We start from the raw sequence: 24,316 nt of genomic DNA on the forward strand, positions 1-24,316 counted from the left end.
GTCCAAAGGAGAGGGGGAAAAATAAAACCTTCCGTCTCTGCAGAGCTCTTTGGAGTTCAGAGGATGGTCAGAGGGCTAGCAGATGTCTGTCACCACCGAGTTCAGCTGCTTCTGCTTTGGTTTATTTGGCCGTCATCCTCCACATTCCCTACCATGTAGCTTGATGAAGCATTTAACAGTCCTTGCTACAGCAAAGCCACCCCTGTCATCCCTGATAGAAATTGATTTCAGAGCTTAGCAGCTGGACTTACTGCCCAATAAGCTCCAGAAGAAAGCAGGCCCAGTGCATTGGCGAGGACTTGCAGGTTGCGCCTGAACAGTTGGTGCATCCTCCGAGGGGACAATAGCTCATTATGCTGTGCTGGAAACACTGGCCTTGCATAGTTTGCAGTGAGCCCAGTGATAACCGTTGGAAGGGTCTGTATGGAGGTCAGGTCTCTCCCAGGCCTCCCCAGGCTCCAGCTGCCCTTCACCCCATAACCAGTACCAGCTGCTCTGCTTGATAATCTCTCAGACTGGAGACTGTGGAATGGAGAGGATGAGTGGCAAAGAAATGCTTTCCTATCACCAAACATCTCTTGCAGCAGAGACTTTATCAGAAGCTGCCTGCAAGCGTTCACACTCCCTTTGCAACAGCAGTCGTTTGTTTCTGAATGGCCTAGAATTTAAAAAAAAAGGAAGAAAAAGCAGAGATGGCATCACAGATGGGCAGATTTGCTGCTGCCTGGTGAGATCATATCACCTTCGCAGATTTGTGTCCCGTTCTCCCTCGTCTCCAGGCATCAGAGCTTTGACCTCGGGAGAGAAACTCAGAGGAACAGAGAGAGGCCACCTTCTGGAAATGAAGATCTCCCTGTTGGGTTTTCTCAATCTAACCCCACCTCCCCCCCCCATCAAGATCTCCCCCCCCCCATCAAAAACAGTTTGCGCACTTGAGTCTCCTTCACGTTCAGAGGCATATAAATACGTCAAACAGGTGAAATTCAAAGCAAACACCAGTTTCTCCATAGTGGTCCCCAAATTTACCTGGGTCACAACACCCCCGCAGCCTCTTCTTTCTGGCTCAGCCAGGTACTGCCATCTTGGATCTTGCGAGATCCAAGATGGTGGCACCCAAATCTCATGAGATTTATGAGGTCCAAAACGGTGGTGCCCAAATCTTGTGATATTTGGGCTCTGCCATCTTAGATCGCACAAAATCTCACGAGATCCCAGATTGGCAGTGCCTGGGGAAATAAGTAGGAGGAACCATTGGGAACATCCTTTGGCACCCCTGTGAGTGTGCCATGACGCTGTAAAGGAGTTAAGTCTGCCTAAAAGATAAGTGAAAGGGTAAAGGGGGTTGTCCATTCCTACAAAATATGAGGAACAAAATGGAGAGGCAAGCAGAAGGTCTTTTGGCAGGATGAGATGATGATGATGATGATGATTACTTATTAACAGTTTTATTAAACAGTATTATTAAAGATGGTTCATCTCAATCTGTGGGGCACGTGCCTGGTGTGGTTCAGAAATAAAGTGGGCTCTGCTGTTGGGAGGTATTCTCAGACAATTGCTCTGCCCTCCCACCCTCCCTCTGTTCCTTTGTGAGCTTGAGATGGGGTGGGGGGCGGTGAATCTTCTTGACCAGTGTTGCCCTGTCAAAATCCGCTATATACATTTCTGTTTGGTATCTGTAGCATTTTTACAGCACATCAGTATGCTCCAGGAAGATGAAACTGTTCTCCTATCTCGTTCTTTAAAGAATGAAATGTGAAACAAATTTCATGGTAGATTATCGCTCAGAAGGCCTTTTCCATTCATCACAAGTCAGTAATTTCCCAGATAATGTACTGCATCAGACTTGGGGGATGGGAGGATGTTATAAAGCTCAGCTGGTAAACACTAAAAGAGGCAAATTACATTGTTTTGCCTTGAAATAAATAAGTAATTAGGATGCACTAATAGTCTTGGCATTTTCCCCCTGCTAAAAGATTGTAAAAACAAACCTAACCCCCTGTGTTTTTTTCTGCTTTTTGTTTTTGTTTCTGTTTTGGCCGTGATGAATATAGGATATCAAATTGCATACCGCTTGGCCACCAGCACCCCAAACAAGTTCACCACGGTGGAAGTTGGCTCTACCGTCAGGCAGTTTGTGGCTACAGATCTCCTCCCTGAGTCGCCGTACATCTTCCGAGCCTCGGCCAAGACCCGCCAGGGCTGGGGGCAGCCTTTGGAAGCCACAGTCATCACCACCGAGAAGAGAGGTAATGGCTGCAGCTGGGGTGGAACTCTGGGCTTGCAAGAACAGTCAAATTGTCAGCGTCCCCAGACACATGCACACCAGGCCTGGCCAGGCTTCACTGTTGTCTTGTTGTGTTGGCTCATGCGCGAGCCCCCCTTCCACCAGCCAGTTCCCCTTCTGAAGAATACAGTCACGCCTTGACATTACAAGAAAGGAAGTGAAGGGTTTAGTGCACTGCCTCGAGAATGCAGGTGTGAGCAGGCCTTCCGTTGTCTTGCTCTGCTTCATTATGGACTGCTTTGCAGTAGCCACAAGTACATTGCCTCATGGGAGTTGAGCATGCATATGAAAGCAAGTGAATGGTTCCTCTCTGGGTTGTGCCTTGCTCTCCCCCCTCCCATGGTAATCCCCCGTGTACCCACTGCGGAACAGGAGTGCTCTTCTATATAGATTCCCACCCTGGACTGTCTTTCTCATGACACTCAGGTCCTTGCAGCGATTCACTGCAAAACCATAGCAAGCAGAAGAATTGTCATATGGAAAATGATTCTCCATGGAAACTTGGGGAGTTAGATTTGGCCACTGGTAGCTGCCAGGCTTCTGTAAAATTGGCAGGGGTCTGTGGTTCTCTTCCTCATTCTCCTAACTCTTTCCTAAGATACACGTTTCTCTAACAGGGCAATGCTTTGCATGTCTACTCAGATGTAAGTCCCACTGAAGTTAATTGGACTTCCTCCCAGGTAAAGATATAAGATTGCATCCTAAATCATCTTCATCAGTAATCCACACAAATATTTTCCCCTCGAAATGGCTTCACTTGATTAGCTGAAGGCACAAGCTGATTGCCACGAGCCCTGACCATGTGTAACCAGGAGTGTGTTTGCCCTCCTGACTCACCCCTGGGCTCATCTGACATCTGGACATGGCCACTCATGGGTAACCGATGTTAATCCCTAGCAGGTCATCCCTTGGTGAATTTGACAGAGAACTATGGGCAGGTCACAGAGGCTATTAAGCAGCTTGCACATGTTACGTCTGGCTGCATCGCTGACACGCATCATGTACTCTTTCACGCTTCCCACTTTCCTAACCAGTTGGAAGTTCCAGGGTTGCCTTTTACAAGTTTGGCTTATTTGTGTGCAGAGAGTACTGGAGCCTTTAGTAATGAACTGTTGGCTTCCAAATGTGCTGGCTGAGCAGGTGGGAATCAAGCACACTTGCAGGCAGAGTTGATTTATTTAAAGTACAGATATGTGCCCACCCTGTCAAGACCTGAATATATTACACTGCGGTTACATGCTCCAGAGCATGTCTGATGCTTCCCTAAAAACGTCTACCACTATGTCCACCTAGTAACTCTATCCAGCCCCCCCTTTCTGTGCAGTACCGGTGGAATGTCACAAAACGTCAGGTGTTTAAAGCGGCGTTCAAGAGACAGAATGCTCAGTTTCCTGCTCTTTTTAAGCACACCAAAGGCAGTGCCCCCCATCCACTCCTGAAACATTCCCACAGATTAAAAGCAAGGATGCTGGAGGTCTGAAAAACATTATTCCTGCCCCTGATAAAGCCAATTAAACAAGCCTCTGCGGGAAGAGACTGCTGGGTGCATAATGACTGCTTCACATAATCTCCCCTTGCTGCCTTAACAATAGGCCCCCATGATTGTGACACATTTAGGGGTACTTGGATACAAGAGCAATTATATAAAACACAACCTCTCCCCTTAATGTGTGGCTATGTGTCCCACCTACATCGTATCCTGCCGTGTGGCAATGAGAAAGAATAGTTAAGTTCCTAGGAACTGGATGGCAAAAAAAAACCTCACACACACAAAGAGCGTTAAGCCCCTGCATTACAATTAAAGTCTGCTGGCACTGCTCAAACTGTATTTATGGATCTGTCTGCAACACCTTCCTAACATTCCCCCCCCCCCCGGCACATGAGGTCTCCTCTCAGGCCACAGAGCTGGGGGGCTAGTAAGGACAACAGATCTGACCTACTCCATCTCAAAAGTTCTGCACAAGTTCCATGGAAGTGAAGGGGAGCTGCGCAAGAGCACAGTAGCATGAGGGCCAGCAACAACCTTTTTGGATTTTTCTGTCTACAGCAGCAACCGGGGCCGGCCCTTCGAGTGAACTCAGGGCCACTGCAGGCAACCCAGGGAAGGGGTTGTGCGCTGGGTCTGCCACATATCCCTGTGGTGAACTGGTGCCTAAAGACAAGCAGGGGGGCATCCATAGCAGAGGGAGGCTAGAGAAGGCTCCAGGAGTGGGGGTCTTCAACCAGGACCTCCAGCTGCTAGGCCCGAGCGCTGTCCTTCCTGGGCAGAGGAGGCTGCTGGCCTCCCCTTTGTGGCAGTGCAGTGCTGCCCAGACAGTGACATCCCACGACATGACGACAGGGAGGTTAAAGAAAACTCGATGTAGTCGTGCCTGGTACTGACAGGGACCCCCGATCAGCATCATGTCTCATTACACCCCCAAGCCAGGGTTTGCAGAGGGAGTTACTCATAGGTAAATTTCCTTCCATGGTGAATGGGCACTGGGCACCCCAGTAATCCTTTAAGCTCCCTTAGAAACCTGAGTGTCAAACGGGTCTGTACAAAGCATCTCCCGAGCTCCTTATTGCCGGGTGCACTTGTTGGACCAAAGCAGCGCTAGGTGGCTCTAATCCCTTTGGATTTCTGCATTCAAGTGATGCCCTGTAGGCTTGCAAGACATGTTGGTGAGAGCAGAGCTAAGCTGGGCTGGCAGATCGCAGTTCCCATTAACAGAAAATGCCCCTTGCTGAGGAGGGAGGAGGAGCCCCTGCCTTGAAAGACAGGAGAGGGACCATAGTTCAGAGTGGAGCACTTGAAAGGCCCAGGTTTGCTTCCCGGCATCTCCAGGAAAAGAAAACTGAGGCAGTAGGGCCGAGTAGGCAGCAGGAAAGTGACTTCATTACTCGTGCCAGGACTCACCGCAGAGTCACGGCTCCGATTTTCCTTTTCTGCAGAAACAGTTGCTCCTGAACTAATCTGAGCTCTGGAGGGCCAGCAGAAATGGTTTACTACATGCAGCCAGGGAACCTGCGTGGCAGTGAGGGTGACCTCTGATATCATTAGGAAGAAACAGACTAAAATGTGGTTGCAGGGGAGAGGGGGTGAGCGCACCAGCCGTGCTTCAGGTACACACACAAAGACAAAAGCATTCAGTCCGCTCTCGATCATTGCCAGGCACTTGCTCCCTCCAGTAGAATAACCCCAGCACTTCACCGGTGACCCACGCATCATCTCGTACAACTGGCGTCTTCCGTGTCGAGGACTCTCAGAGGCTAATTGCGTACAATTCTTTTGGCACCAGCGAGCAACTGACGGCTTCCCATGAGACGCTGAGCTACAAAGCACATGTTTACAGAGCATGGGCGGGCAGGGCGACAGGCGGAGAGACCCCAAACACAAACTGGCTCTTGCGCAGAGCTGTAGGAGAATCTGGCGCCCAGAGGGGTGCGTTTATGGGAACAGGCTTTGATGGAGTCGAACTGAATGGGCTTCACAAAGGCAGTCACCGCAGTATTGCTAATCGATGCCTGCTTTATTACATGCCACCCATTTTAATCAGGATCGATCCGCTCCATGATAAACAATTAAACAATTATTCCTCACTCTATTGAGTTTTTCTATTGAAATCGATGGGCACTGAGAGATGGCGCCAGGTGTGCAATCTGTATTCGCGTGTGGTACCTGCAGGTTAACCGTTTGCTGCCCCAGAGCTCTCCCTGTGAGACTGGCTGATTCAACAAGACTGCCTGCAGGGTGATTGCCTAGGAAGTAAGAAGGGATGAAAGGGGTGTGTGGGCTACTTCGTGTCTGACGCATGCTCTGTGGGGACAGAGGAGAGAAAGCCGTTGTACTCTCACATATGTCTGTTTTGCCACTTACACATTTGTTGGGAGCTGTTGCCAGTCACTGTTTTCCAGTGTCTCTACATCAGGGGTGGAGAGAAGATCGATGGGGACATACTCCAACTCTCGGGCAATTTGCACTGGATTGGCAAGGGGCTTCTGTCTCCTAATTGCAACAACTGAAAGGCTCCTCCCTCTAAAAATAATTGAGCTGCAGAAACAGAGAAGGTTTTGGGGAAAAGCAGGAGTTGATTTTGATGTGAATGAACCGTAAATTCACTTCCAGTGCTGAAAGCAAAATTGAGGGACCGCCCCCATCACAGGTTTCACTTGGTTAAGGTACCATCAGCATGCGGGTGGGGGATGCTGTAGGGGGCTCAGGACTCTATTGAATTTGGCAGGAGCACAACCCACTTGGAGCACAGACTGAGGACAAGTGACCTCATGGGTACCCTGTTGAACCTGAGCAGGGATAAGCAGGCCTTGATTCCAGAGTTGCTGGCAAGATCCTCCCTGAGCCTGGTTCAGGAAAGAACTTTGGATGCTCATTGAAGCCCAGCTCAAATCAGAGATAAGATGTTGAAGCCTCCAAAATCTGAGCTGGAGAAGAATTTGTCGCTCCTTGTGCTCCCCCAAAGCCCTCCTACCAGTTCATCAGACTTCTAAATATCTCCCTTTCCTTTCTTTATCTGACAAGCGACTGGAGCTGCAGAGGCTGTGGATGGGGAGATGTTGGTGTCTGATGTCTGAGCATCTCAACAGGCTGACTTTGAGGCAGAAAGCCCAGGAGGTCATGGAAAAGGCAGTTCTGCCTCCACAATGCCTGGGGCTTCATTTTCTCCTGTTATTACTGGCCACATGGCAAAATAGAACCCTTTCATGATATGAAAAAAATAATGGAATATTTTCACAGAACACACACGACACACGCGTAAAGTAGAAAGATGCCAGAATTGGCTTTACTTTGGAAGAATTTGGTCTTTTATAAGTGTGGAGTTCTCTTTCCTGTGTTTGCGCCCCTCTCTAGCACAGCCACGGGGTGTTTGTTTCTCTGTCCTGGATATCACTGGCGCATTGCACAGGTGTGCTCCACTCTCAGCAGCCATTACCATGTCTGCTCTCTGCTTTTCAACTCTTCTAAGGGCACAGTCATCCAGACACACTTTGACAAGTGGGTGGGGGGAGGCAGATGGCTCCAAGCGGAGCAGAACTCTCTGCTCCAGCATTTGCACCACAAGCACAGTCGGGCCACACAGTGTGGTGTTTGAAACAACGCTTCAAAGTTCCCTCTTGCGGGCATTGCCTCTGAGCATGATCAAAGACTTGGTGTCTCATTTCAGAACGACCAGCTCCTCCCAGGGAACTGCGAGTCCCCCAGTCTGAAGTGACCTCCCGGAGTTTACAGCTGCACTGGGTTCCCGGTAGCGATGGGTCTTCTCCAATACGCTACTTCACGGTGCAGGTGAAGGAGCTGCCAGATGGGGACTGGCAAACGTACTCCTCCTCCATCAGTCACGAAGCGACCGCCTGCACGATTGACAGGTACCACACGTTTCATAGCAGAAAACCGCAGAAGCCCGTTTTGGTGCAGGGTGTGTCTTCTGACCCCAATGCACTGACGAGGCTTGGACCAATGTGGAGAGAGGGGCAAAGACATTACTACAAAGGGTCTTGTGTGCAGAAGCCATGTTTCTAGATGCTTGGGCTGAAATTGTCTGCAGAGTAGACCTGTAAAAACTAACAGGATCGTTCAACAATAGGGAAGCTGTATAGTCTGCGTAACATGAGTCTCATTCAGAATAATTCCAGTGATGTGTTGTGGTGGTAACTAAGAGTGTGTGAGACGAGGTGCCAGAGCTCAAAGGAGACACCCACAGCTCCATGGGGCAAGCCAGCAAGGATCCTTTCTCCAGGCAGTGGCCAGGGTCCCAGGTGCAGAGTGACTCTGCCCCTCCAGGTAGATTGGCTCTCCTCATCTGGAAGATCTATAAATCCTTCCTATGCAGGCTGAGACTTTGCCCAGGCAATTGTACTGGTTCTGACTCTGAGCTTGTTCTCCAATTTTGACTCCTGGCTCCTGGTCTTGGTTCTCCCTGACTGCTACCTACAGCTTAGCTATGTCTCTGTGTTGTGCATTTGTTGAATTCTGGTCCTTCCATAGCAGTGATTTCTCTCCCCCCCCCCCCACATACAACCAGAGACCTTCCTGGAAACAAAGCCAGCTGCTGCCCACCTCAAAGGATACTGTACAATGCCAAGATGGCAGCTGAGCCAGTGACCCATTGGCCAAACCATCCCGCTGCCTGGGGAGGGGACTAATGATTGGCACTGAGCATGGTGTCTAGTGGGGGTGGGAATGCTGGACAGCATCCCTGTTCCTTTCCCCACCAAAGGCAGCAGAGAAGTGGGCAAGCTAGAAGACTGTCAAGCTGCTGGTGCCAGAGTAAGGCAAGGCTCTGATAAGTCATCAGGAGAAGGAGATTCTCTAGCAAATCCATGTTCAGCCTCCGGATGGCTCTGTAAAGCCTTTTTGCTCCTTTTGGGTTTCGTGGCGAAGGAGCTGTCACTGCCAGCCCCTGTTCGCAGTCACTCTCTGAGGGGCAGCTCTTTGTCAAGAGTGGAAAGCAAGATTTTAACCCCCAAGAAATGGTTTTCCAACTACTTTCACCTCAATAATTTTCATGTTTTCTTGTCTTTTGGTTGTGACCCAAACCCTTCAGCTTTGCAGCGCTCCGGAAAATCCAAGTTTCCTTTTGGGGGGGCGGTCGTTGAAATTCATTCCCATCCATGCATTGAGATTCTGTCTCTGAGAGTTCCTTATCTTGTTTTCAGATGAAATGAGGGCAATTTTATCTGTATTGCCATACTGAGGAATGGAGAGATAAGATCGCACTGTTTAAACTGTGTTCTCCAGCTTTCATTAGATTGGGCTGGAATTAGAATTCTTGCAGCGTCGGCTGCCGGAGCCCCCTCTGAACCTGCAAGGAGACTTGCCGGCTGCTGCTCGTCCCGTCCCCCCGTCCCCACAAAGGAGGTGCGGCTGCTTTGAAATGCTGTTGGCGTGCTAGGAAAGAAGACAAGGGTGATGGGATGTCGACTCCTGGCATCAAATTAAGAACTGTTTGCTGCAGTTCTGAAAATTTGCAGGTGGAGGGCATTGCTCCCCCTGGTGACGATGTTCGCGAGCAGAAATGGCGGACATTCCTGGAGCACAGAACATCAACAGGAGAGCCTCTGCCGCGACTACCTTTCCCCACTCTTGTAGCCTTGTAGTTGAGTTCACCTTGCCTGTTAATAGTGGCTGCCGTGTGCTCTGAGGCTTGGGGCAGACTTTTCCAGCCCACTGCTTTGAATCCAGGAACTAAACCAGGGGCCTTGCGCGTGCAAAGTGTGTGCCTCTGTGCCTTGAGACATCCTCCTTCCTAGCAGGCCCTTCCAGGACATGGATAAGGTCCGTCCCCAAACCCAAATCTTACTGACCGAAAGAGTTACCGATTCCACTTTCAATTTCTCTGCCACCTCTTGGCCTTATGGCCTCCAGCCTTCTAGCAGAAAAGATCAGCGTATTGGACTAGGCCCAGGGAGACCTGGGTTCAATACCCACTCATCCAAGTGACTCTCTGGGCCAGTCGCTTGCAACCTCACATACCTCACAGTGCTCTTCTGAGGATGAAAAGGAACAATTCGCATCCACTGCCTGAGCTCCATGGAAGAAGTGCAGGGCACAAATGTGAGTGATAGCAAGAGGCTCCAGCCTCCTGACCCAAGGAGAGACTGCCTGTTTATGGCCATCCCCCAGAGCAACTGGGCTCTACTGAAGCCAGATCTCTAGTGTCCTACACCTACCCACAGATCCTTGAGTCTCTTTCTTTTCCTGGTGACCTTTTGCTTGCTTTCTGCCATGAATTCCTGTTTCCATTTTTGCAGGTTCACCTGTTTTCCTCCTTCCCTATCTTGTTTTTCCTGGAACAAATCACCCTGCCCTGCCTCCCCTAACCCAATTCTGTTCTGCATTTGATCTTCCTGAGCCCTGGGACCAACTCCTGAAAGGCTAACCATGGTTTGCCTCTTCCTGACCCTCACAGGTGCTTAGAAAATCATAGAAATCTTTCACTCTTTCTTACCAAGGAAATGTGAGTCTCTTTAGACACCGTTAGCCAAAGTGACTTCTCTTGCATTGTTGAAGTCGCTAAGAACGGGCTGCTCTTCCTCCCTGGTCGATGAAGAGTTTTTTGTAACTTGAAAGCTTCTTTATTCCTATAGTCAAAGGAGTTGATCAAATAGCTGCTGCATCTTGTTGTCAGACTCTTGGGATTTGCTCACAGCTGCTTTGTCTGCTCTTTGAAGACGATCCCGGACATTCTTGGGTACAAGGATCATAAAGAGAAATGGAAGGCCAAAATTGGATTGATGCTCCCCCTGCGATTTCCACCATTGTGATGGCTGCAAAACATGCATGTGTGAATGGGCCAGGCCTTAATTGCTGGAATCAACACAGTAATAACTGTGTAATTCCAAGAACTGAGAGACCAATTTATTGCCCCTTCCCGAGGAGCATTTTCCCTGTGGGGATTGCTCAGAGCTATTTAACTCGCTGCCCATCGCAAAGCGTTTTATCCCAGCGTGTTTAATCATCTGTTCCCAGTGCTTTCATCAGTGTTGCTATTTGGCCCTCCAGGACCAATGCCTTGCACTGGCTTTAACCGATTAATTAGCTAAGCCTATTATGTGTGGCTCTGAATGCGAGAAGACCTTGTTAGTGGCTGGAATGGGAGCCTCCCGCTGGCTGTGCTGCAGGCTCTGCTGAAGTCACCTCAGCTGGAAGTCGGGTCTTTGCATATCTTAAAGTCACTGAGTACACAGAAAACCTGCAGGGAATCCCCTGTCACTGTCTGTGTTAAATAAGCTGAGTAACAGCGTTACTTGGAAATGGAACCCCGATGAAAAACAGCACTCCTGCAGCCCTGTCCAGCAGATGAACCAAGAGGCTTGTGGCCAGGGAGCCTGTGCCAGCTGCCCTTCTGGTCCTTTGGTTGCCCTTGGACAATCTGGTGATGTCTCCTGAGTACCTGGCAATGGGGGGTTGTCTTTGATCACCTGCAAAGAATGTTGCACAGATTCTCTTGGAAATGTGTGGGTGGATGCCGCGATGACAGGAACGGTACAATAAGCATGTCTGATTGCACCTAGCCAAACGTTGCAGGATTGCATGGAGACCCTCATGGTAGTTATTGCAAAGTTCTCCCCCCCCCCCAAACAAACTTTGGGAAACTGCTCCAGATACACTGCAGGGGTGCCTCTGATGCACGTCATGTTTGCCTTAGGCTTGAAGTTCCGAGTTAAACTGAGTTCTGTTTCAGAAGCACAACTGATGTGTTAGCAACATTCTGTTCCATTTTTTAAAATTTCTGACTTTTGTGCAGAGCATTGTGTTGCGTGCCCGGGTAGCAGTTCATTCATGTTATCACCTGAATGGATAAGTAAAATGAAAAGCAGACTTCCAACTTCTATTTTCAATCTGCGTGTGTGTGCATAGTTCTTGGAACCCCTGCAGATGTTTCAAACTGCAGACATAGGAATCAACAGTTTGGGATATTGGGGAGGTGGTCTGAGACCCAGGGAGGCTGCACATGGCCTCTCCAAGCCTCACAGGGCCTTAGAAATGCATTTCTGTTTTTTTTCTAAGGCCTTTTGAGGACTTCTTAAGCTCTGAGAGCTGACAGAATACTTGGGCAGAACACCTTCCTAATGTGCATTGGGACCTGTGGATTTCATCCCTGTTGGGTCAGATTCATCTGTGGATAGAGGATGGACCTGTACAAACCAGTTTAAGGAGCATAAAAGCTTGTTTCCTTTCTGGTTCCAAAAGTAATTTTAGAAATTCTCCTACTTAAATCAGAATTCAAGAGAAGCAGAGTGCACCGGCCAAATTCTGTCACCGCTTGGTGCTTGGGATCAGATAGTATTGAGACCATCATTCACTTGTTTCTGTACTGCTCCCTCTATGCCAAGATACCCTCAAGGCATCTGGACTCTATGATGGGAACCAAGTGAGGGTTGTCCAATTCAGCTAAGATCTCCAGTATGCTAAGTGATTTCTCAATGGAGAATGTCAGTCCGGTGGTAGTCTTCTTGCAGCAGACGATGAAGCTGAGTAGAAGGAAGTTCGGCTACGAATACATTTAGGTTATCACTCATTTTTCTTGTCTAGTATGTGTTATATATGCCAATAAAGGATTCTGAACTGAACTGAAACTGCAGTAAAAAAAAAAAAAAAATAGGATGCTTAATCAGTAGCCAGAAATATAGAGCCCAGAGCTGCTGGAGACTGAACCTGGGGCCCTTGACATGCAAAGCAGGGTCTGAGGTTTCTGTTTTGCCCACACACAGACAGACTTGGCGCGTGAATGGTGGCCACAGATAAATCAGATGAAGCCCACTGAGTGACTAGTTAGGCTTTTGTTGCTGTTCAGCTGTAGATGGCCTCTCCAATCCCATGATGTACTTTTCGGATTGGTAATTCAGTCCTGAGCTGTATCTGTTTTTGAGTACTGGACAGGTGTATTTAAGACAGAAAGAGAGGCTGTGAGCACTACAAGTCTCCATGACTCTCTTGCTGCCGCTGGTTTAGACGTGGCCTAAGCTCCGGAGAAGACATTGTGGATGCCCCAAACTGAGCTTAGAATTTCCTGCAAGGCTGGCAGGTGAGGCAGCTTCCTGGAAGATAAAGAACTGACCTCTGTTGTATTCACTGTTCCGTTTTACAGGCTGAACCCATTTACCTCCTACAAGCTGCGTCTGAAAGCCACCAACGATATCGGTGACAGTGACTTCGGAGCGGAGACGGACGCGGTGACTACTCTACAGGATGGTGAGGGCCAGAGCAGGCAGCCTGGGGTGGAAACCGAGCATTGCTCTGCCTGTTTAACATTAATCCCGGAGACGCGTTCTCCAGTCATGTCCATCGCGGTGTGCCGCTTCAGGCTTGAAAACAGAGAATTGCACGCAGGCAGCCCTCCTTGTTGGCTTAGCATTGACATGAGCAGTAACGCAGTTTAGCCTCCTTTAATAGGCCACTATCCTGCAGCGCCTTCCCATAATGAATCTTGCTGTCAGGAGCCTTCAAACAGAATTAAACCCCGTTTGAGTGTCTTCCAAGTTTGGTGCTAACTAACCATTATCTTTCCTGAAATGGAATAATTTACTGAGGAGCATTAAAAATGAATGCAGAGTTGAGCATGTGTTTGGAAAACTTTCCGCCATTGTTTTCACTGCAGATCCACTTCCAGGCTGCAGTTGTGCTAAACGGTTGAACTTTATGGAGAGAGCGGGTGGGAGAGGAGGGTGTTCATGTCTTGTGCACATAAACATTTGATCCTGCTAGATGGCACAGGCAGGAAGCATTTACAGTGGCAGTTCCAGCTGAGATGCTGGCACCGCTGTTCCAGGGCACAGAGTAATTGTGTCCCTGTGTGCTCACACAGCTGCTGTGCCTGCCCTGTGGGTATGTCAAGGCTGGTGGTCTGAAGCAGGGAGAGGGGGGAAAAGCTAGTTGTTGCTGGAGAGGCAGGCAGGGGTCGGAAAGGCAAGGGAAGCACTCAGCAGAGAGAGTGTTTGCTTGGCTAGAGGATGAGCCTGCGGCTTCAGCAGAGTAGCAGGTGCAGCAGTCAAGGCAGAGCCGGGTGGCGAATTGTTCACACTGTGAGGAGCTCGTCCGGCATTGGAGGGTTTGCAGGCCAGGCGAAACCCTCCTGGCCACTGACCCAGAAGGTTGAATGTATGGCCAGCCAGAAACCATCTGGATGTCAGGTTGATGACCTGACAATCCACCCCAGGGGCACAGAGTCAGGCACTTGGATCCGGCTTCCAGAATCCCTCATTCCAGGTTCTTGGCACCTGGTAGAGGATGTTTCGCCCTTGAGGGGGAGGCACGGTGAGAACTCACCCCATGTAATATCGGAAAAGGAAGCACTTGAGAGGTTGCACAGCTGTGAATGGGGCAGACTCCAGAATGTGAGCTCTCCCCACTCAAGAAGCATGACCCCAATTCAGAATGGGCCCCAACTCCTTTGTGCTAAGCTTGACTCAAAACAGGGTCCTTATCTCACTCCTGCCACTACCCAGACTTCCCTGCAAAATCATCTTCCTACCTTCCGCAAACTAAAAAAGTCACCCACGTTACCCTGCCTCGGGGGAGAAGGCAGCAGGTGCCAGGGAGAGCTTGCTAATGGGGCCTCCCTCACGTGCTTCTGAATCTTTTTTGCTTGAGGGGGCTCAATAGTGGGGGGGGGCTAAGCTTCACCCTTTCAGACTTTTTGGAATGTTTAAACGCCTGAGTGGTTTTCAGAGGGAGCCAGAGAGTGTGGATGGGTTCCCCCGTCACTAGGAAGCCTGAGCTCAACAGGTAGATTGCCTCTTCTGTGGGCACCTGGGGCCTCTGAATTGTGTGTATCTGGACCCCAATTGTCTCAGTTTGTGCGGTTTTCAAGATGGAGTCACACATGAGGCTGAATTTAGATCAGCTTTGCTTTCAGACCTATATCGGCTGCAGTTCACATTTGGTTCCTCTCCCCAGTTCTCTCCCTCATTCACAGAGCTCATCAACAGTGCAAAAAGGGTGCCTGATCTCGGTCCAGAAGAGCTCACTTTTTCCTGAGATAAGGTGTCTCGTTGTCACCTGGATGCTAATGCAGCAACAATGAATCAATCTGGCCAGGATCCAAAGACCCACACAACTAGTTTCCTGCAGGCAAGGGGACTGTGGGTGCCTGTTTCTCACCTCCCAACCCCTCTGCAGCCTGGCCAAGGGCAACTGAGTGGCGTTTCAAAGCAGCTTCCTATATTGCACAGGAAAGGGGTGGTCTGTGACTCAACAGAAACCTCAGAAACCGCCCCCCCCCCCGGTTCTGGCAAGTCCAGAGGTGTGCCAGCACTTGCTTTTTGAATCCCGGCCTTATCTTTAAGGTGCCACTAGTTGTCTTGCCTTGTATTTTCTTTTTATTCCTGCAGCAAACTTGCACAGCTGATGTTCTGGAACTCATTCCCATGAATTTTAATTTATTTTTTTCAAACACACTTTGGGCTGGGGTTTTAGAGAATCCAGAACACACTCTGGCCTCCACACAGCAGAAGTGATTAACTGCAGAAGCTTCTCACCTCCTCAGCAAACTCAGAGGATTTATTTTGCTGAGCAAACCCGGTGCTGCCGGTAGAGCATTTTAGTGTGGAGAGCTGGGAGCTCCTGATAAGCTTCTCCAGCTTTGTCCCTGATACATTCTGTGCCTTTGCTGCACAAGTAGGATAGACGCTGAAAGCAGGCTTAGATGGCAGGGCTCCTCCAGTGGGGGGGGGGAGAAGTGCTCGCTCACTCGCTCTGGTGCCACTAGGCAGTGCAGTTGTGCCTTGGAGATGACACACAGCAGGAAGGAGCTCTCGTTGATGGAGGGGATTTTTTCAGCTCCTTTCTCACTTTTACTTTCTTCCTTTTTTCCTTTAGTGCCCGCTGAGCCACCAAATTCCGTATCAGTGACCCCACACACCACATCGTCTGTCCTCGTGCAATGGCAGGTTAGTGGAATACAAAAGAATTGAATTTAAGATATCAAGTCAGCTCAGAAGAGAGTGCTCTATTGACCAGGAGGGGACAGAAGACTCTGCTCCCAGGATTGACAACCAGCCTGGCCAACCCAGTGGCATTGCAGAGCACCATGTTGCACACCCCTCCGTCCTCCTGAACATCCTGAGTGCACATGGTCTGCAGTGGCTCACTAAGTTAAGGCTCAGTGTCACATTGTCAGCCCTTGGCAAGTCTCTGGCTCTGGGACAAGAGAAAAGTTGGCTGTCAGTCCAGGTGGAATGGCAGATGGGGCACAACCAAAGCCAGGCATGGTTCAGGATCCAAGATTGCAGGAACTTCGCACCCAGTAGATAATAGACAAGTTGCCAGAGTTGCAGGCTCTGGGGCAGGTGCTTTAAAGGGCCTGGTGGGCAGAGATTGACCCTTGGAGGTCAGCTGAGGGAATGCTCAGGCAGGCCGGCGCTGTAGCCTGGGAGGCACCCTTAAAGCACTGAGCTTGGTCTGCCGGGCTTGTAGTGGAAACTGGTGCAGAAGATAAGACACTGGAGCCTGACCTCTAGGGGCCCTGGTCTCAGGACCTCCCCACTTTATGCCTTACACCAGTGGTTCCCAAAACTATGAGCCACTGTTCCCCAGGGAGTCATGGAAAACAGCCAGGGGAGCCTGGGAATCCTTGCGAAAATCCTGCTGCCCTACGCAGTGTATAGGATTGTAACCCTAAAGGGGAGCTGCCAGTTGAAAATACTTGGGGACCACTGCCCTACACGCATGCAAATTTGTCCTGAGACAGCATGGCAGGTGGGAATAGTTTGCCATTTACATGAGAGTCACTGCGGCAGATTTTCCTGGATCTGTCTCTTAGCGCAGCCTAGTCTGCAGATGCCAGGAAGGCCTTGTTCACACAGCAACAATGCTCTCAGTTACAACATGCTGAACCGGTGTGCAGCATGTTGGCTGATTTTACCCGAGGAGCCACATGTAGATATTAATCAGCGACCCACCTCTCCGTCAATCACAGCCCAGAACCAATGGAAATGCGAACAGCGGACAATGCGGAGCGTGTGCTGGAAGAAAGGTTGATTCCGCTGATAGATTTTGGGTGGATAATGAATGTGAAATAGGTGGTAGTTTAGATAATTGGGTGCTTTTTATTTCCTGAAAACCTAATGGGATAGTTGCACCCGAGCCGCGTTGAGGGAATTGAAGGCAATTACATGTCATTACGACGCTTCTGTTATTTGGGTGCTCGGCAATTTAACCACACTGTAGTTTTCAAATAAAAAAATGTAAAGTATGCTCATGCTCCAGCTAAATGCTCTGAAAACAGAGGCGGAATTGGAGGTGCTGTGGATTGCCCTGCATGGGGTGACGTTTATGTCCTTTGCTTGGAATTGCACAACACGGAATTAGATGTGGCTGCGTTAAGTTCCTTGGCTCATTGTTTTAAACCCAGCTTGCAATGAATGGAGACTTTTGGAAGTCCCAGCATTTGAGACTACAGGTTGAGCCTCATTATTCGCGTGGGTTCCATTCCAAGCACTCACACAGATGGCAACAAACGCACTATAGCAAATCGATTTAAAAAACAAAGTTTCTTTGCTCTGGTGATTTAAAAACAGCCTTACTGATCTTTGCGATGTAAGATAAGAGTCATTAAGAAGACAATTCATCAATCAGTCCCCCTCCAAGTGCTTACAAAGGTGCTTTACTCAGTCCCTCCCTTCATCAATGCAAAGTATCTTTCTTTCACGTGCTCAGGGGGAAGGAAGGGGTCCGCTGGAGAGAGAAGGATTGATGGATTGTCAGCCAGCTGCCTCTCTCTCTCTCTCTCTCTCTCTCTCTCTCTCTCTCTCTCTCTCTCTCTCTCTCTCTCTCTCATTAAGGAGGCTGTTGTTAAAGGACTGTTCAGTTTTTTAAACTGATTTTAAAGGGATGCATTTTTCCCCTTCTCCAGGGATCAGCATATTCATTCTCATTTGCAGTTGCCATTCGTGTTGTGTCAAATCCATGTATAAAAAATCAGTGTCTAACAAGGTTGGACCTGTAATTTCTGGGTCCTTTGTGGCATTGCAGTTCACCTTGACTCTGTTCAGTTTGCTGTGTCAACCAAAGCATTTGTCCACATTTCACAACATAAGCAAATTGTTGTTGTGTCGCGAGCCTTTCCTAGCTGCCACTCATAATTACTTAACCTGCCTCTGCAGAACCTCTGGACCTCTCTTAGAGATAGATAGAAAATCCTGAGTAATCCATTGCATCTATGAAAGACAGATAAGAGTTGGATGCCCCTGACCTTTCCACAAAGCACCTTTTCCAGAGGAAAAACACGATTATCGAGTCAAAGAGGAAAGAGCATCCCAGGCTGTTTATCTCCGAGGCAGCTTTGTGCCAGGTATCTTAATAGCTTCTGATTCCAAGAGAAGATCTGGGCTCCAGAGAGAATCCAGCTTGCTCTCTCTGTAATAGGGAGATAATCGGAGTCAGGAGGCTTTCGTGTGTGTGTTTGAAAATGTTCATGCTCCGCCTTTCCTTCTCAATCAGAAACCCAAAGCGGTTTACGCCTGCTTAAAAAGACAAATCAAACAAATCAATAACTAACTTCAAACTATCCCACCAAAACTAATAGCCAGATAAATAAAAACAGATCGGATATAACCAGATGAGACCCAACTTTAAACTGCAAAAATTTGCCTAAAGACATGTGGAAAAAGAACCATGTTTAAAGTCTCACAGAGCACTAGCACCAATAGAGAGGTCCTAACATCATGTGGGAGGGAGTTCCACAGGCTCAGTGCCCAACAGAGAAGGCCCTGTCATGAATTACCACCAGCTATACCAACAAGGACAACAGAAGTTGTCCTTGTCCTTGAGTTGTACTTGAGTTGTACTTGAGTTGTCCTTGTACTTGAGTTGTACTTGAGTTGTACTCAAATGAGGACATGTGTGAGAAAGGAGAATGTGGGCGATACTGTGAAATCTCAAATCTGATCACGATCATTCAACACCAGAGGTTAACTGAATTGGCCGTATGTCTCCTGCATTGCTCTTGATCAAAAGAAGCCCGTGCAAATAACCCTCCTTCTCATCCAAGTTGCTAATGAACTCCCAGGCTGTTTCAAAACTTGATGTCAGGCAGATGAGGTTACACCATACCAAGCAATTTATAAGAGTCCATGAGGCCTTAAGATTGTCCCCAACTGGTTTTTGGAGAGTCAGGATTGTTGATAAGCTCCCCTGTTCCTCACTGAAGTACGAGCATCCCTGTTGAGACCAGAAACGGGCCTGCAATTAATGAGTCTGTTTAAGACTTGCACATGCAAGTTGAACATGTTCTTATGTTCCATGCAATGGTGCACACGATGGTGAGATGGAACCTTCAAGTCATGCCCCAGATCATGGCTGCAGATTGTGTCCCAGATACTTTCCCTCACCCAGAAGGGGTCCTGGACTTCATCTGTTGGATTTTGTGCTGCCTCATAATTTGTCCCCAAGCAATTGCTTGAATTGTAGGCCCAGAATAGTCAGTTCCCTTCTGACTTATTTCCTCGGGATCCTGGACGACATGTGGCCATTCAGGCAGAGCAGCACTACCGTGGGTCACCGTTGGCAACCTTCAGTCCCGAAAGACTCTGGTATCGCGCTCTGAATGGTGGTTCTGGAACAGCGTTAGTGTGGCTGAAAAGGCCAATTCGGGAGTGAGGTGGGCTCTGTGAAATTCACTTCCTCACTCGAAAGTTCAGCTGGGCTTGACAGATATTTATGGTACATATATTTAAGTGGCACATCTGATTGGCTACTACTGGGCATGTCTCGTATCTGACTGTATTTTTTTTTTAATGGAACCTCCTTGCAGCCTCCGAAGGCTGAGAGCCTGAATGGGCTCTTGCTGGGCTATCGCATTTATTACCGGGAGCTGGAGTATGAAAGCACCGGACCAGGACCAGAGTCCAAGACAGTTAAGAACCCTTCTGCTTTGCGGGCAGAGCTTACACGTGAGTAACCCGCAGGCCTGTGCATGCAATACGATTATTTCCCATCCACTCATTATTCAGTGGTGAAGCTTCACAAAGGAGGCTGCAGTTTTTGGGCTTAGCATCAAAAGGACAGGTGTTAAAAATGGTTAATGAAAATAGGACAGGCCTGGAGTGTACCTGCTATCTAGCGGCTGGATTTATGGGATTTCCTAGGGGCTGACTTTGTGGGCCTTTTTTCTTCTTCTCTGGTCCAGTCGTTCTCCAGCTTCCGGCATTCTGCTGTTTCCATTTTGGGGGTACATCACCAGTAAATCAGTTGACCCAAACAAGCTTCCTCAGTCAATCAGATTAATGGTTTTATTGATTGGGAGGGGACAGCAAAAGGCGAGGGAAGAGAGAAAGCCGTGTCCCTACTGCGGAGTTGTGTCATCACTTGGCTTGCCATCGGAGGCACTGTCTCTGTACCCAAACACTTCACAAGCTGCCACGTAAAACCAGTGGATTCCTAAGAGGTGATTGTGGGCATCCTCCCATTGTGTGTCTCTGATTTGGATCCTGACTGGGCACTTTCTGTTTGCATTTCCCCCACTCCCAATGCTAAGAATGCCGCAGAATCCTGGGGGGACGACAGCCCTGGAGGAGATTTATCCGTCCGATGGGTGTTTGCTCAGTGACTCAGAGGATATTCAAGACTCCCTGCCATTGCCTGTTTGCCTGCTTCTCTGTGTGGCGAGGGAAGCCTGCGCGCCCTGGTGACTGACAGTCTCTCGGCGTGTTATCTAGAAAGTGATGTGGCTTTTATTGCCTGTCAAGGTGCAGTCCTCCAGCTGAAAGCCATCTATGCGCGCACTGCATCATTGCCCTGCTGTCTGTGCTGTTCATCATTTGTAATAACCGTTTCCTTGCACTTTAACAACTTTCTGCTTTGCTTACTCTGAATAGCCCAAAGCAGCTTCAAGACAGTGAACAGCAGCTCTGTATTAACAACTTATGAATTAACACGTAAGTGTGCGCAACTCCAGACGTGCTGTTGGGTAGCTCTTTGCAGGCCGCAGGTGTACGTGGACCCCGTAGCCCCTTCGCCTTGAACCCCGGGGGAACAAAGTTAAACTGGGGGGGCAGCTTCCCTGATTTCCTTTTGCTTTGCAATACAAAGGAATGCAATGGCAGAAGGAGACAAGTCTTTTTTTAAAAAAACTATTTTTTGTTAAAAGAGGAAGAAACTTGCAACTGGTGGAGCCATATTTACTCATGCACAGTCCCACGTTTCCTCATTGGTGCGTCTGTTGACATAGGAAGTGAGGATTTGCTTGGTTCATATTTCCCAGGGGTTTGTTTTCCAGCAGGCCAGCTAGACATGGGCCTCTGTGGAAATTTATCTCTGACCTCTGGGAGGCATGGGGTTAAGTCCAGGGTGCTGAGCTGCCTGTGACCAAAGGCCCAAGGCCCTTTGCTTCCGAGGCTGTTAGCCCAAAAAGCTGGCAATCGCTGAAACTGTCTTTGGTCCAGCAGCCGTCCATGGTGCATGTGGACAAGTGTGTCTGTGAGAGGCAAAGAATTGTGCTGTGTGGTTTTAGAGGACAGGCTGTGCAGAGCAACCACACCTGAGGCATTCCCTACCCCCCAGTTGCACACACACCGCTAGGTTCCAATTAGTTCTTGTTTTCCTGGGATTCGTGCTGGTTTGTGTGTGTGATGGTGATTGAGTCACTGCTTGCTCAGCCCTCCTGTTCTTCACCACCCCTGTTCTGAGCTCAGACTCTTCTCATATATCCCCCTCCATCCTTCTAAAAGCTCTTGTCTCCCAGCCTTCATGACCTTCCATGGACAAATTGCGCCAGTGCGACTCTTTGCTCCCTCTGCTGCTTTAGCCTTTTTAGATGGTGGCGATTCCCTGGTATGCTCCAATGCCATTTCCCTCTACACTGACTTAGAAATAGATCATGTCCTTTATAACAGCAAAAACAAACGTCCTTACATCTGAATTGGCAGGGGTTTCAAATTCCCATAAAAATGTCTGTTTCCTACAATAGATCAGATTGTTTTATTTATTATGCTGAGAAAATTCAGGCTGTAAATCAGATACCATCAGCTGTGTGTCTACCTGAAATTGGCAGGAAACGCTTGACTCGAGAAACGTGGGCAGAATACTTGTAAAGTCTTCAGGAAATCTGAAATTAGAAAGGTTGTCATTATTAGACTCCAGGAACCTTTACTGAGACGATGGCTTGCTGTGAACCAGAGCGGTGTTCTGGCTGAAGTGTACTTTTGCAAGTAGTGGAAAGATTGATTTTCAAGTGAAGAATTTCGGAATGAGGCCCCACAATTTCATGATGTTACCAGCCTGGCCACCAGAGTGGATTCTGCTGGTAGGCTCTCCAGATGATCAATATTCTCTGTGAGATAAGAGGCTTGATTGGAATATGCAAATCCAAGAACCGCAGGCATCCACAAGCCACTCTGAAGGATTGTGCATGGATTTGCTCCTCTTTACTGACATGCTTCCAGTTATTAACTGAGCTGAAGCCAGGGATTTTCATTCTCCACCATTCCTTCCTGCTCTCGCTTTCTTCTCGTCTACGTCAGTGTCAGGTCCTGGGCTTTTTCACTCAGAAATGGTTGCCCAGAGGCCAGGTGCACACTGGTGATCTCCTATCCTTTTCCTCCCATTCCAGATGTGAAGCCCTCCCCAGAATTCCAGGTGCCTGACTTCCTCTCCTTACCCATTTCAGAGGAAACCTGCCATTGACCTGATTTTTGGATCCCTGGGGAAGGGTTATGAGTTCTCTGTTGTGGCTAGTAGCCGCTGATAAACTTCTTTTCTGTGGATGTGTTTAATTCTCCTTTAAAGCCATCCAAGCTAGTGGCCCTCACCACATCTTCCACCGGCAAAGTGCGTGTTGCACGAAAAAGGACTCATGTCAGTGCCTGATCTGCTGGCAGGCCATTTAACTGGTTTATGTATTATTTTTCACATTTTTACACCACCCTTCCTCCAAGGAGCTCAGAGTAATGTATGTTGTTCCTCCCCTCCTCTTATCCTCACAACAACCCTGTGAGGTAGGTGAGACTGAGAGAGTTTGACTGGCCCAAGGTCACCCAGGAAATTTCATGGCTGAACGGGAATTTGAACCTGAATCTTCCAGTTCTGAGTCCATCACCAGAACTACCACACCATCCTGGCTCTCATAGATTACTCTGTCCCCTCTTCCTCCGTAGCATGCATAATTCTATGAACCTCTATTATGCCTCCTATAGTTATATCTTTTTTTTTTTATTACAAAACCCCAAACACTTTAGCCTTTCCTGCTCCAAGCCCCTGGTTATTTCAGTTGCCCTCTTCTCTCCCCAGACAATTCTGGGAAATATTGTGCTGTTGAGGGAAATGAAGGGTCGCTAGGAGAGAATTCTCAACATCACCAAACACATTTCTCAGGATTCTTCCTGGGAAGCCATGACAGTTAAATTGGTTTAAAGCCAGCATAATCCTCCCTCGCATGTATCCTGAATGATGCAGTAAATGCTAACTGGATGCTTTTCAGTTTCCTTGTATTTCTAATGCTCTATTGAGGACTTTTTTGTGCCGCGTCAAAGACAGTGCTAGCTTGTAACCCAATTATTTGCCATTTCTAGAGCTGAAAAAGTACAAGAGATATGAAGTGGTAATGACGGCCTATAACATTGTCGGGGAGAGCCCTGCCAGTGCTCCTGTTGAAGTCTTTGTCGGAGAAGCAGGTAAGTAAATTGGCTGTGGAAGCCCTATAAAGCACGGTCTGAATGAACCTCTGGAATTGTAGAATGAATGCATGACATTGCCTTCTGTTGAATCAGAACAATTGGTTCTGGATGGAGCGTGGAGGGTCTTTCCCAGCCCTGTGTCCTAAAATCCATTTAACTGAGATATCAGGGATTGGTCCTGCATGAAAAGCGGATGAGATTCCAGCAAAACATGGTCTCTGCCTTCTGGGGTATGACCTGCTGTACAAAAACATCCCAGTACGGTGCTTTGTAGCCACTTGGCCATAGTTGGGGCCTCTTACATTTGGGATTCTGCATGGACAACTCCAGAGGAGCTCAGAAAAAGCAGCCATTGGGGTACTGGGGACAGAATTCATGTTGCTGACAGTCTTGATTTTTGCTGCATTTTTTAAAATGCACATTTCCAGCCCTGGTGGCTTGCAACCATGTGCTTGAGAGTTCATGCGCAATGCCTGTTGATGTCTCCGAAGTCGAGGAGGTGGCTGAATGAGAGTTCCGTGACCAGGAGGGGGCAGGGTTTTGGTGCCGGGGGGGAGCTGTATTTGGCTCAGGGACTCACACCTTATGCAGAGGGTTGAATGGAAGTGGCCACTCCATTTGCAGGTGGCGGTTTTGAAGGAGGGAGCCAGAGTCTCTGAGAGGTCCATGGTGGGCTTCTCTCTGGGGTGTGGGTTGGCACATCCGATATGTCTGCCACAGCTTCAATGTGACACGGAACAAAGCAGCACGCTAAGTCAGAGCTGTAACGTGGCTTCCTTTCCCACAGAGTGAGCTCATTTCTATTGTGCGTTCAGACACACTGCCCTGCATTTTGTTCTTCCTCTTGCCGCACATTGAGGGAAGGTCACTGAGCTGGGTTTGGCCTGTGCTTCCGACTCACTTGCCTCCATCTGCTTTCGC

At 48.7% G+C, this 24,316-nt stretch overlaps 1 protein-coding gene across 1 annotated transcript in view; it reads left to right on the forward strand.

Moving 5' to 3' along the window:
• Positions 1-24,316, forward strand: part of SDK1 (sidekick cell adhesion molecule 1) — a 478,937-nt gene that overhangs the window by 401,794 nt on the left and 52,827 nt on the right. Inside the window, exons 29-35 of the mRNA XM_066640872.1 lie at positions 2,052-2,246; positions 7,447-7,648; positions 12,874-12,977; positions 15,603-15,673; positions 19,537-19,675; positions 20,600-20,659; positions 23,291-23,392. Coding sequence (XP_066496969.1) covers positions 2,052-2,246; positions 7,447-7,648; positions 12,874-12,977; positions 15,603-15,673; positions 19,537-19,675; positions 20,600-20,659; positions 23,291-23,392 — 873 coding nt within the window. The remainder of the gene's footprint in view (positions 1-2,051; positions 2,247-7,446; positions 7,649-12,873; positions 12,978-15,602; positions 15,674-19,536; positions 19,676-20,599; positions 20,660-23,290; positions 23,393-24,316) is intronic.

The sequence above is a fragment of the Tiliqua scincoides genome, chromosome 13, assembly GCF_035046505.1.
Source record: "Tiliqua scincoides isolate rTilSci1 chromosome 13, rTilSci1.hap2, whole genome shotgun sequence".
Classification (NCBI taxonomy): Eukaryota; Metazoa; Chordata; class Lepidosauria; order Squamata; family Scincidae; genus Tiliqua; species Tiliqua scincoides.